This window comes from Hypanus sabinus, chromosome 19, assembly GCF_030144855.1.
Source record: "Hypanus sabinus isolate sHypSab1 chromosome 19, sHypSab1.hap1, whole genome shotgun sequence".
NCBI lineage: Eukaryota > Metazoa > Chordata > Chondrichthyes > Myliobatiformes > Dasyatidae > Hypanus > Hypanus sabinus.
Window position 1 is genome coordinate 56,717,797 of NC_082724.1, and position 14,415 is coordinate 56,732,211.

A 14,415-nucleotide genomic window follows, 5' to 3' on the forward strand; every position below is an offset into this window, starting at 1 on the left:
TCTTGAAATTTATGACTATACCATCCACTAGTTCCCTTTATCCACAGCACATTTTACTACTTTGAATCCTCTTGTATTGCAATAAAATATCAACTCATGTTTGTTTTAAACTTTTTCTCTTAATTTCAGGTTTCAGATTTTAAGTCCCTCCTGTTTTCTTTGAGTCTGTTCCATGGAATAATTATTGAACGTAGGAAGTTTGGACCCCTTGGATTCAATATTCCGTATGAGTTTACAGATGGGGACCTACGAATCTGTATCAGCCAACTGAAAATGTTCCTGGAAGAGTATACAGAATTACCCTTCAAGGTATGAGCTAGACCGTTATAATTGCAAATACAGAGGATATTCTCAGCATTAAGGAGACAGAAACTGAAAATTGTAAGATGGAAGAATATGCAACAGTACACCTTGCAGTTTTAGAACTGATCTGATGGTATTTGAGATCTTTATTAATCAACGATTGTCCTCCCTTGTTCCCAGTGCAGTTAACATAGAGACACTCTGAACCAACTGATATTGATTGGTCTCCAAATGCTTCTCCTGAAAGTGAATCCATAAGCCATTGTATTTGATATTTTTATCCAAGGTATTCCAATTCAAATACTTGTTTCCACTTCACAGGTACTGAAATACACAGCTGGGGAGATTAATTATGGAGGTCGTGTGACAGACGACTGGGACAGGCGATGTATAATGAATATTTTGGAGGATTTTTATGCCACAGATGTTCTAGAAGAAGATCATGTTTATTCAGAGTCTGGGATCTACGTGCAGATTAATAGTGAAACTGATCTTGAAGCAAGTGCAGATTTTTTTAATCTACTACTTTTTTTCATTCTTTAATTAATCATAGAATCATAGAGTTGATGTCTCTTCTACAGTGATTGTGTCTAACTCCACCACCTCCTCTGGCAATGAGTTGTAGATGCCATCCACTCTCTATGTAAAAAAAAAGTTACATTCCCCTCATATCTGCTGGAAAATTCCTCTTCTCACCTTAAAACTATGCCCTCTCACTTTCAATGTCCCAAATATTGGGAAAAGATTCTGACTATCCTTCTAGAACTCTTACATATCTCTCCTCAGTCACTCCTCAGTCTCTTTTGATCCAGGAAAACACACCTAGCCTAATCAATCATTCCCTATAGTTAAAATCTTCCAGTCTAGACACATCCTGGTGCATCTCCTCTGCACTCTCTTCATCTCAGTAACATCTTTCCTATAGTGTGGCAATCAGTACTCCAAACTATACTCCCAAGTGTGGTCTGAAGTGTGATTTTATGAATCTTCAATGTAATTCCCAACATTTTCATCGCCCTATCTACTTCTTTGCTGCTTTCACTTGAAGCACAAGATCCCTCTGTTCATCAACATTTTTAGCACCCTGGCTTATCCCTGCTGTCCATCTTAAGCAGTAGCTATCCTCTAAAGCTGTCCTTACTATTAACTAACAAAGATGCAAGCATTTTCATTTGAGGGCTTCCTTCTTTGTATCCCAAAGGATAACTTTATGAAGTCCTGACAACCATGTTGGAGAATTGTTGATGCCTACCCATCTTCCAAAAGACAATTGTTTTTCTAACTTTATAATGTCACAGATTATTAAAATAAACAAGAAAATGGCACTGAGGCCAGAAAAGAAAGATTAATAAAACCTTGATAAAGAGAGAAGTTTTTGAAAGATGAGTAAGAAGCAAACTGAAAAGATTTCAGAGAAAGGACTAAGTATCTCTCTAGAATAAATCAGCTTGCTTTCAAGTTAATTCCAATGGACTCCAAAGTGCCAGAAATCTATATTAAAATGTTTAGTCTACTGAACCCAAGCACCTGTAAAATTTATAATCTGCCAAGCCCCTTCATTACTACAAAACAGGTTCTATTTGAGTATATTTATGTTTTTACACCCCTTGCAAGGAAGGTAGTGGTAATATGCCTTAAATACTAAATAGCTGATGCACCATCAATAACTCACTCTGAGACATAAAGGTGAGATATCGGCTTTTATTGATTGGAAGAAGGAACAAGCAGTGGTTGACCACCATACTACATCTTGGAGACTGAGGGAGGAGCAGTGCCTCCAATTGCCTTTATACAGGGGTCTGCGGGAGGAGCCACAGGAGCAGTCAGCAGGGGACGTGTCCAGACAGGTATATGTAGTTCACCACAATAGCGCTCTACCAGGTAAGTAGTAGTTGCAGAACACTTAGAACCATAGAACATTACAGCACAGAAACAGGCCCTTCGGCCCTTTTTGGCTGCGCCAAACCAATTTTTATGCCTAGTCCCACTGACCTGCACCTGGACCATATCCCTCCATATATCTCTTATCCACAGGTTTTTTTAATCTTTTTTTCCATTCTTTAATTAGTCATAGATTAATTAAAGTTTTTCTTAAATATTAAAAGTGAGCCCGCATTTACCACTTCACCTGGCAGCTCATTCCACACTCCCACCACTGTCTGTGTGAAGAAGTCCCCCTAATGTTCCCTTTAAACTTTTCCCCCTTCACCCTTAACCCATGTCCTCTGGTTTTTTTCTCCCCTAGCCTCAATGGAAAAAACCTGCTTGCATTCACTCTATCTATACCCATCATAATTTTATATACCTCTATCAAATCTCCCCTCATTCTTTTACACTCTAGGGAATAAAGTCCTAACCTATTCAACCTTTCTCTGTAACTCAGTTTCTCAAGTCCCGGTAACATCCTTGTAAACCTTCTCTGCACTCTTTCAACCTTATTAATATCCTTCCTGTAATTTGGTGACTAAAACTGCACACAATACTCCAAATTCAGCCTCACCAATGCCTTATACAACCTCGCCATATCATTAAGAACAACTAAGAATTAAATTTGATTAAAAATAGCCTCGTTCAAGAGAGAGCCTTTAGGCCCTGTGCAATGGATTACTGCAATGCTCAAGGAGAGATAGCAAAAGCTATTGTCACAGTTTCTTCAATCTACTTACAGTAGCTTTATAGATTGTGTGGCGTAATGGGGGTTCTCAATGTAAAGGATAAGCAAGGTAACTATAGAATGAACAATTAGTTTAAAGTTAGTTGTGGCAATCCCCTAATATTTATATTTACAAAAGTAACTTTTGTCAGCAATCTCAGATAATCAAGTGCAGGTCGAAACTCTCTAGTCTATAACGCTCTCAGGACTTGACTGATGCCAGACCACAGAATGTCAGACTTGGGAATTTGCCCCCAACCAACTTCCTCTGAGTAAGACAGTTCTTTTTATGCTTAGACACTGTCTGTATTGTGTAAGGATTCCAAGAACTGTCCATAAACACAAAGTAACCTGTAGGCGGAGATCACAGTTAATTACTATAGTTCTTAGTTAGTTTCTGATCTTAGTTAGAATTAGTGTAATTAGTGGAGGTCTGTACTGCAGACTCAAAACATGCGGGATCACAGGAATTGCCAGACCAAAGAATATTGGACTAGAGAGTTTTAACCTGTATAACCAGCATTAATCTGTTAAAAGCAACTTTTTTAAAAAGTGAATAAACAAATAGATTGATTAACTGTATCACAGAAAATCTTGTGCCATTTTCAAAATGGTAGTAAAGGATTAAATATTAAAGTAACATTGATTAAATATTCTGATACAGTATTTAAAACATGAGCTTAGGGTTTAATGAATGTAGTATGAACTGGCAAAGTGTTGTAAGTGATATCCTTTGGGGTGACAATTTCTCCTCAATCGAACATAGTTGTGAGTAAACTTCTAATATACTTTTATTTTGACCATGGGGGAAATATTATAAGAAATTGCAACGTAAAATTTGGCAACCAATAATAAAGAATACTTTAAAAAGGTTTGAGCTAAAGCATATTAATAATGAACTTTATTTGTAATATTTTAGATTTTGAAGCTAGTCTATGTGAAGTTTGTGTTGCATTTATCAATGTGTGTATTTATGCAGACTTATATTACATAAATGTGAAACATAAATATGCAATGGAGATTTCTTACCTGCTTCTAATTCAATTCCACAGGGCTACCTGGAATATATTAAGGGTCTTCCAATTAACGACACCCCAGAAATATTTGGACTACATGACAATGCAAATATCACATTTGCCCAGAATGAAACTTTCGCCTTATTAAATTGCCTCATCCTACTTCAACCTAAAACATCAGCCGCTGGAGGAAAAGGAGTTGAAGAGGTTTGTTTTTATTACTCACTCATAAGATGTTGGAACTGGACTCTTATAAAGTTCGTGTCTGATGTCTAAAATCTGGCACAAATGGGAAAAACACCATGTCGGATTTCGGATTTTCATGGATTTTGGAAAATGTAAAAGTTAAATTTGGGAAAACAAAGCACTGTACTACCAAATATTGTCCCTGTTACCAACATCCAAAGTAAGAATAGATGTTTTAGGGTAGGTCAGATTAGGTTGTTTTAAGAATGCAGGAACCTGGCCAGTGGTGAACTGGAGCAACACATCAAAAGCTGAAAGAACTCAGTGAGACAGGTTGGATGTTTTTAACTTGTGATCCCAGAGTGCAGCAAAACCCACCCCTTCACTGGAGGTGGGTACCCACCCCTAAAACCCATATTGTATCCTCCTTTAAAGGTAGTTATTTCTTGGAATTCTGCTTTCTCTATACCAATTAAGCCACTGCCGTAATTCTCTAACCTCCACTGTCAGCAAGATATTTTAAATATCTTGCTCTGACTACTTAGGGGTCATTATTAGCAGAAATGAGAAGTTTATAGTTTTAGAGGAAAAAGCCAGTGACTTCAGAAGGCGTCGAACCAATGCTGTATGTAAACAGCCATTAAAAATGTGAAAGGTTCCATAGCATGAATGATTCCTGGTTTTTCTCACAGCCCTACACTCTGATCTTTTCAGATCCAGTTGGGTAGCATTCCAGTCTATATTAATGATTGCTGCTGTATGCTCCTGGCCCATAGTCATTGCAGGCAACTAGATCCAGCTATTTCCCCTGATGATTCAAAGAACAGTGCAGATGCTGTGGTCAAATCAACCTGATGATTCAATAGTTGACTTTGTCCTTGTCTCACAGAGATCTCAGCAGTTTCTGGAGATTCTCAGACTATCTTAGAGATTTGCCAATCCTTGCATAAACCCAGGCAGCTAATATGCAGGGATTGTTCTCCAAGTGATCAACTAAAACTGGAGCACCTCGTAGGTTGAGAAAATTGTGAAGTATTGAAATTGTCCAGGTCCTTAATTTAAAAATGCAACTAATATCCATTTTGTTTTTTAGATAGTAGAGGAAAAGTGTGGGAATATCCTGGAGAAAATTCCTAGCTTGATCGACATTAAGGCAGTGATGGAGAAGTTTCCAGTACGGTATGAGGAATCCATGAACACAGTCTTGGTTCAAGAAGTGATTAGGTATGTTCGTTCTGTCATCTAGTGGTTAAAGTCAGAACTACACCATCAAATTCACCCTGAAGCTATCATTCTCCCAATCCTTCACTGGCTTGCTCATATTATCAGGAAGACTGACACGGCTTGGCACCTCAGGCTGAAAATACTGTGTGTGTGTGTGTGTGTGTGTGTGTGTGTGTGTGTGTGTGTGTGTCTGTGTCTCTGTGTGTCTGTGTGTGTCTGTGTCTGTGTGTGTGTGTGTGTGTGTGTGATCTCAAAATGTGCTGAGCTGAGAGAAGATTCTTTAAAATGAATCTTCAGTCCACTTCTTTGGTATTGATGTAAAAGATCTAGAGAAACTGAGCATGCCTGAATTTCATACTGCCCTGTAGATCTTCCTAAAGGAAAAGCAACAAGCCTAATAGATAATCAGTGTTTCTATAGACAAGGCTTACTGATGTTGGTATGTTTGCCAGAAGCACCTGAATTGGGAGATTCAGACAAGAAATGCACCAACTTTACAGGTAAGTGTGAGCAGCATGTATGAGCAACTACTAGGAAATTCTGCAGCAATGTGCTTAACTGTTGTGCTGCAGAATTATCAGGCAGCTTGTGTAGAAAGAGAAACAGGTCTGGTGTTCTTCATCAGAACTGAGAAAAAGAATTAGTTTTATGGGGCAGAAAAGGTAGAAGCAAACCAAGTTTCTGTTGACCCACAACATGAAGTTTAGCAGTATACTCACACTATGTTTGGAGTGAGATGATAAATTAAAATGGGCCAGAATTCCTGTGTCTAAACATAGCTGCCAAATGATCACACAATCTGCATTTGGTTTCTCCAATATAAAGAAGGCTACGGTGCTAATGTTGGATGTAGTACACTAGACTGGAAGAATTGCATGTGAATTAGTTTGGATACCTGAATGATGGGAAGGGAAGGAATGTAAGGATAAATGCCATAGTGTTTGGTTCACTTACAACTTCAAGCAACAACCTTATTTCAACTTGTCTTTTGGATTTATAGCTAACATAATCATGCAGGAATAGATTAAATAATTTATTTTTCATTTGATTGTTTTGTAGGTACAATCGTCTATTGGAGACTATTGTGCAAAGTCTTAATGACCTGGTGAAAGCTCTAAAGGGTTTGGTTGTGATGTCCTTGCAATTGGAACTGATGTCAGATAGTTTGTATAATAATACTGTCCCAGAACTCTGGAATGCCAAGGTAACACTTACACCATTTTATTATTGGAATTAATATAATGAGTTGTTTAATACTTAATTAGGATGGCTTGATAATGAGTGTGAAAAATAGATATGCTTTTTCTAGGGTGATAGTGTTCTCCAAGGTCCTAGCCCTTAATGTCAACAAGGTGAAAGAGCTGGTTATTGACTTAAAGAAGTGTGTAGGTGAACACCATCCTGCCCTCATCAACAGAGTTACTGTGGAGATGGTTGACAGCTTCATCTTCCTTGGCATTCACATTACCTACATCTTCACCTGGTCCCTCCACATAGATGTGGCTATCAAGAAAGTGCATCAGCATATTGACTTTCCTAGGCATCTGAGAAGACTTGTTATGTCCAAAGAGGTTCTCTGCAACTTCTACAATGCACTGTAGAAAGTATCCTATTGGGTTGTATCTCTGCCTGGGATAGCAGCTACTCTGCTCTGGACTGACAGGACTTGAAGGGAGAGGCAAACACAGCCCAGTCCATCACAGGCTCATCACTTCCTTCTATCCACAGTGGGTTGCTTCAGGAAGGTTAACGTGATTATGGGTGAGATATTCCCACACTGAGGACATTAGGTCTAGAGAACATTACCTCAAGATAAGAAGAAGATCAGTTTTGACTGAGATGAAAAAAAATTCTTCATTCATTGCAGTTCTCTATTCCAAAGGTAGTAGATGCTCAGTTATTGAGTATGTTCAAAGCTGAGATCAGTTAAATGTGCTTGTAAAGGACTCATGCTATATAAAAATTGGGTGTAATAGAGGATCGGAGGTCATTCAACATCTTATTACTTCCCAGAACAGATACATTGTGCCACTCCTGCTCCTATTTCTTATATTTAAAGCTCAAGCTTTTGAGACAAGTCCGTGAAACACGTACACTGAGACACAGTGTAAACAACCAACGTAACCTCAGGATGTTCTGGGGTGAACCCGCAAGTGTCAACATATATTCTGGCACCAACGTAGCATGCCTACAATACTTAGCAGAACAACACAGAACACAACAAGTAACAAAACAACTACTGCAAAACAAGCCCCGCTCCTCCAACCACAGAACAGGCAATCTCCAGGCTCCAGCAGACTCAGGATTCACAAACATTGGACCTCACTTCCCCAGTGGACTTGCAGTGAACCCGGGGCTCCGGTCATCCGAATGACCTTTGGGATTTGATCTTTGGTATCGATCCCAGGACTCATCTTTGATGATGAATGAGGACCCCAAACACTAGGCCTCGAATGCCGGCCTCACTGACACTGCCCTTGAAATGACACTGTCTTTGGTGGCTGAAAACTGATTTATCAACACCTAAGCTCTGTAATTTGTTCACTAAATCTTTACATGTTTCTCTTCTCTTCTCTTCTCTTCTCTGGTCTTTGAAGGTTGACTGTTAACCACATTTTTGGTCACCTTTCATTGTATCTCTTCATGTATTGTAACTTACTGTCAGACTCTGAGAACTTTCCAGATATTTTGCTATACTAAGGCACAAGGTAAATACATGTTATTATACTGCAGTGACTCCATTGCTAGAATTCTTGCTCTTCAAACATCATGCTTATGATACGAGCACGTGATCTGGCCTGACACTTGGGTAATACCAAGGGAGTGCAACATACTATATGAGAAATGCTTCTCTTTCTAGGATGAGATATTTCACAGGAGTCCCACGTTTTCTTTCAGGTATAAGCATAAGCAAAAATCCCATGACACTAGAACATGACATAAGAAAGAGAAGGAGTAGGCCATTTGGCCTATCATGCCTGGTATCCAATAAGGCTATAGCTGATCTTTCACCTCAATTTCACTTCTATAATATTATCGAATCATTGAATACACTGAGCAACTAAGCCTCCACAGCACTGCTGGGTGGTGAATTTCCAGAAATTCAGTTCCATCTATACTGGTGCCAGAATATGTATCAACATTTGTGAGCTGCCCCCCGCACACCCTTGTTGGTTGTTAATCTCATTAACATTTCCTATGGGTTTGATATACATGTGATAAATAACCTTGAATCTTGATGTCGATCTTGATCTCTCTGGGTGAAGAAATTTGTTTTTATCTCCGTCTAGAATAGCCAACCATTTATTTTACACATTGACCCATGGTTCTACACATCTCCATCACAAGAAAGATAGATCTACTCTATTCAGCCCCAGAAACAATTTGTACGTGTTAATTAGATCACCTTTCATTCTTCTAAATTCAGGAGAATACAGTGTAAATTTGCTGGAGGAACTCAGCAGGACAAACCCAACTGTGAGGGAAAAGGAAATGCCGATGCTTAGGGTCAAAACCCTGTTGTTTATTCCAGCATCAGCAATCTCAGGTCTCACCGTTTTACTGTGAAGTATCAAGGTGGGCCAACATTGAAGAAGCTTTTCTCCCAGTCCCAATCAGTGACAATTCCTTCCTGCTGAGTTCCTTCTGCAGTCTCTTGCATTTCCAGAATACAGGAACAGTTTGTTTAATTTCTCATTAGACATGTGCCAACCCAGGAACCAATCTCATGAAGCTTACTTCTCTCCCTCTAGCAAAACCACATTTTCCCTGGGTACAAAGAGTAGACCTGCACACAATATTCCATATGTGATCTCACTGGCACCCTGTGTAACTGAGACAAGATAGTTCTACTTTCATACTCAAATACACTTCCAGTAAAGAGCAATGTACTCTATCACCTCATCCTTAACAATTGACTCTAACACCTTCCCAACCACAGAGGTCCAGCTAACTAGTCTATAATTTCTCTTCTGCTGCCTTCCTCCTTTCTTAAATAATTTTTCGCCAATTTGGGCTGTGAGGCACTTGGAAAGATGAGTGGTGTTAAGTGAGTGGTCAAGGATTTGACAGAATGGGCAAATATAAGGAATAAAGTCATAGAGAAGCAGTCCTTCCAAATGAACTTGTTCATGCCAGTCAGGTTACCTAACTGAAGTAGTCAAATTTGCCTCAGTTTGACCTAAAGTGAGATGGGCAAGATTTAAAATGGACTTCAGGTGGAATTTTCTCACACAGAGGGTGGTGGGTACATGCAATGAGCTGCCAGAGGAAGTGGTAGAGGCTGGTAGAATTGTAGCATTCCAAAGGATATCAGGATAGGTATGTGGATGATAAAGCTTGAGAGGGCTATGGGTCAAACCGAGGCAAATTTGTCTATTTCAGTTAGGCAACCTGACTGGCATGAACAAATTGGCAAAAAATTATTTAAAAAAGGAGAAAGGCAGCAGAAGAGAAATTATAGACTAGTTAGCTGGACCTCTGTGGTTGGGAAGGTGTTCGAGTCAATTGTTAAGAATGAGGTGATGGAGTACTTGGTGACAGAGGACAAGATATCCTGCCTGATGAGCCTGTTGGAATTCTTTGAAGAGATTACAAGTAGGATAGATAAAAGGGATGTAGTGGATGTTATATACTTGGACTATCAAAAGGCTTTTGACAAGGTGCCACACACAAGGCTGCTTACCAAGTTAACAGCCCATGGTATTGCAGGAAAATTACTAACATGGGTAGAGCTTCGACTGATTGGAAGGATGCAGTGAGTGGGAGTAAAAGGACCCTTTTACTTGGCTACCAGTGACTAGTTGTGTTCCACAGGAGGGTGTTGGGACTTCTTTTTATCCTGTATATAAATGATCTAGATGATGGAATGGGTGGCTTTGTTGCCAAGTTTGCAGATGATACGAAGATTGGTGGAGGGGCAGGTAGTATTGAGGAAACAGGTAGGATGCAGAAGGACTTAAGACAGATTAGGAGAATGGGCAAGAAAGTGGCAAATGAAATACAATGTTGGAAAATGTATGGTCATGCACTTTGGTAGTAAAAGCAAAAGTGCGGACTATTTTATAAACAGGGAGAAAATCCAAAGATCTGAGATGCAAAGGGATTTGGGAGTTAACCTGCAAGTCGAGTTGATGGCAAGAAAGGCAAATGCCATGTTAGCATCCATTTCAAGAGGTCTAGAATACAAGAGCAAGGATGTGATGCTGAGGCTTTATAAGGCACTGGTGAGGCCTTCATCAATATTGTGAACAGTTTGGGGCCCCTCATCTTAGAACAGATGTGCTGGCATTGGAGAGGATCCAGAGGAGGTTCACAAGGATGATTCCAGGAATGAAAAGGTTATCACATGAGGAATGTTTGATGACTCTGGGTCCGTACCCACTAGAATGCAGAAGGATGGGGGGGGGGGGGGTGATCTCATTGAAACCTTTCAAATGTTGAAAGGCCTAGACAGAGTAGATGTGGAAAGGATGTTTTTTCATGGTGGGAGAGTCTAGGACACAGAGGACACAGCCTCGGGATAGAGGGGTGTCCTTTCAAAACAGAAATGCGGAGAAATTTCTTTAGCCAAAGGGTAGTGCATTTATGAAATTTGTTGTTGTTGCATACAGCTGTGGAGGCTAGGTCATTGGGCATATTTAAGGCAGAGATTGATAGGTTCTTGATTAGACATGGCATCAAAGCTTACGGGGAGAAGGCCGGTAACTGGGGTTGAGGAGGAGCATAAAAAAGGATCAGCCATGATTGAATGGTGGAGCAAACTCAGTGGGCCATGTCTTATGGTATTATGTATTATTACTAGTCAATAAAGAGCAAAGAACTTTACACCCTCACCTCAACACTCCCACTAATGCTTTAACTGTATTTATCAATAAGCCAATTATCTGTAAAAGGCTAGTTTATTATTTCACGTATGCTGGGGAAATGGTATGTGCAAATTTACTGTCACATCCTTTCCATGTTGATGTATTTGAAAACTTATTAGTTGGCTGTTGTGTGCTTTGTGTTGTCTAGAAGAAATTAATAGTGCTATATAAATATAAATTCTTTCATTGCTGTAATGTGTACTGTACCCATGTGTCTGTATTTTCTAGGCATACCCTTCACTTAAACCCTTAGCTTCCTGGGTTGAAGATCTTCTCCAGAGAATTGACTTCCTGCAGCAATGGATCACCAATGGGATTCCAGCTGCCTTCTGGATCAGTGGATTTTTTTTCCCCCAGGCATTTCTAACGGGGACCCTCCAGAATTTTGCAAGACAATCGGTTATCTCTATTGACATAATATCATTTGCTTTTACGGTAAGAGATTGGGTGAGGCATATTAGTAAACTGTGAATTAATTATTATTCTTCACAATTTAGTTTGAGTTCAGTTTCAGTGGAAGGTTTTTCTTGATAGCTGTGTGCATATGTCCTCAATAGGGGGTATTCTAGAAAGATTAGACAAAAGATTTGAATTGAGGACATTGAACATATAACAATATGGCACAAAGTTATGCTATATTTTAACCTACTACTTGATCAATCTAACCCTTCCCTCGTACACACTCCATAGCCATCCATTTTTTTCTTTCATCCATGTGTCTAAGAATCTCTTAAAAGTCCCCAATGTATCAACCTCTACCACCATCCCCAGCTGTGCATTCCAGGCACTTACAACTCTTTGTGTAACATCCCACCTCGGACATTTCCTTTAAACTTTTCTTCACTTGCCTTAAAAGGATGTTCTCTGGTATTGGCCATTGCTGCCTTGGGGAAAAGGCACTGGCTGACAACTCTGTCAATGCCTCTTATAATCTTATACAACTCTATCAATATGCCTCTTATAACCTTATACAACGCTATCAATATGCCTCTTATAATCTTATACAACTATATCAATATGCCGCTCATTTTCCTTTGCTCTAAAGAAAAAAGCCCTAGTTTCTTCAATCTTCCATGTAAGACATTTTCTAATCCAAGCAGCATCTTGGTAAATCTTCTCTGCACCCTATCTAATGCTTCCACATATAATGAAGTGACCGGAACTGAACATGGCTCTAAGTGTGGTCGAATACTTTGAGAAGCCCTAACTCCATATTTAACCATGCTGGTCAGTGTAGACAGAAATTTGCTTTGACCTGAATACTGGAACCAGCATTAGAATCTTTGATGGACAAAGTTCTGTGAGCATAACACTTTAATTGGCCTAAGCACCTGACAGTAGTGTTTTCGTCTATGCCGAACATCAATAGATGAGATTAGCTTTATTTGTCACATGTTCATCAAAGCATACAATGAAATGCATTGTTTGCATCAAAGCAAATCAGGATTGTGATGGGCACACTTCCAACACTAACACAGCATGCCCACAAACTTATCAACCCTATCCCATATGTCTTTGAATGTGGGAGGAACCATGCAGTCACAGGGAGAATGTACAAGCTAATTACAGACAGTGGTGGGAATTGAACCCTCATCTTAATAATGTTACACTAACTGCTACATTGCCATACCACCCTAAACAGACTGCTGTTTCATGGGCTATTCTGTGAGCACCTTGTTTAGACTACATGTAAAATTGATTGAGCAAAGTAGAAACTAGACTGGACTTATAGGTTTAAATTGTTGATGTCTGTGCACTCATAATTTGAGCACAGCTCTAATGGGCATCAGGCTAAAACTAAGACCCTACATCTACATGCCAGAGTAGACCATTTACTCCAAACTCTCCTACAGTTATATCACAGCATACAGCGAGTGTGGAACAAAATCAGAAGATGCTGCAAATACTCAGCAGGTCAGGCTACATCTGTAGGAAGTTACCGTTTCAGTTCAAAAACCCATTGTCAGAACTGGAAAGAGACAAAAGATTGCTTGAAGTGTGTATATTTTAATGCTAGGTGTATTATGGGTAAGGGTGATGAACTTAGAGCATGGATCTGTACATGGAACTACAATATTGTAACCATTACTGAAACTTGGTTCTGAGAGGGACAGGAATGGGTGATTAATGGACCAGGTTTTCAAAGTTTTAGAAAATATAGAGGAGGTAAAAGTGCTGGAGGGTGGTGGGGTACTAATCAGGAACAATATCACACAGGAGAGACATAATGGGATCCCAAGGCGTTCATTTGGGTAGAACTCAGGAATAACAAGGATGCAATCACACTGATGGGATTCTACTACAGAACCCTTAATAGCCACCAGGACATTGAGGAACAAATATGTAAGCAGATTAAGAAAATGTGTAAAAATAATAGGGTTGTTGTCATGAGGGATTCAAACTTCCCTAATATATCTGGGACCTCCTTAGTGTAAGGGGTTTAGGTTGGGCAGAATCTGTTAACTGTATCCAGGAAGGTTTCTTAAATCAATATGTGGACAGTCCAACAAGAGGAGGGGCTGGTGTTGGGTAATGAGGCTGACCTTGCAGAGGGTGAACAGTCAGGGATCAATGAGCACAACTCCTTGCCTTTCAGGATAGCTATAGATAAGGATAGGTATGGTCCTTCTGGGGGAGTTTTAAATTGGAGTAGGGCAAATTATGAGGGCATTAGGCAGGAACTAAGAAGCAAGTCCACAGCAGACAAGTGGAGGGTGTTTAAGGATCAGTTGCACAGAGTGCGGGTTCCTGTTAAAAAAAAGAATGGGGATGGAAAGATAAGAGGACCTTGGATGTCCAGAGGGGTGATGAATTTAGTCAAAAAGGAGAAGTATGCAAAGCTTCAGAAGTCAGTATTAAATGAAGCACATGACAAGTATAAAGAAGCCAGTAAAGAACTAAAAAAAATGTAATTAGGAAAGCCAGCAGAGGCCATGAAAAGTCTTTCGCAAGTTGGATTAATGTGAATCCCAAGGCATTCTACACATACTGTACATCAAGAGCAAGAGGATAACTAGGGAGAGGGTGGGACCATTCAAGGATAAAGGGGGGAGCATTTGCTTGGATGTGGAGAATGTGAGTGAGGTACCTAAAGAGTACTTTGCTTCAGTACTTACCAAGGAAAAGGAAATAGAGGACCAGAAGATCAGAGCAGAGTGTGTAAATA

At 39.7% G+C, this 14,415-nt stretch overlaps 1 protein-coding gene across 1 annotated transcript in view; it reads left to right on the plus strand.

Moving 5' to 3' along the window:
* dnah1 (dynein, axonemal, heavy chain 1) overlaps window positions 1-14,415 on the plus strand; it is a 357,521-nt gene that overhangs the window by 330,599 nt on the left and 12,507 nt on the right. The window contains exons 71-76 of the mRNA XM_059944450.1: window positions 130-309; window positions 625-801; window positions 4,009-4,179; window positions 5,252-5,382; window positions 6,442-6,586; window positions 11,478-11,684. Coding sequence (XP_059800433.1) covers window positions 130-309; window positions 625-801; window positions 4,009-4,179; window positions 5,252-5,382; window positions 6,442-6,586; window positions 11,478-11,684 — 1,011 coding nt within the window. The remainder of the gene's footprint in view (window positions 1-129; window positions 310-624; window positions 802-4,008; window positions 4,180-5,251; window positions 5,383-6,441; window positions 6,587-11,477; window positions 11,685-14,415) is intronic.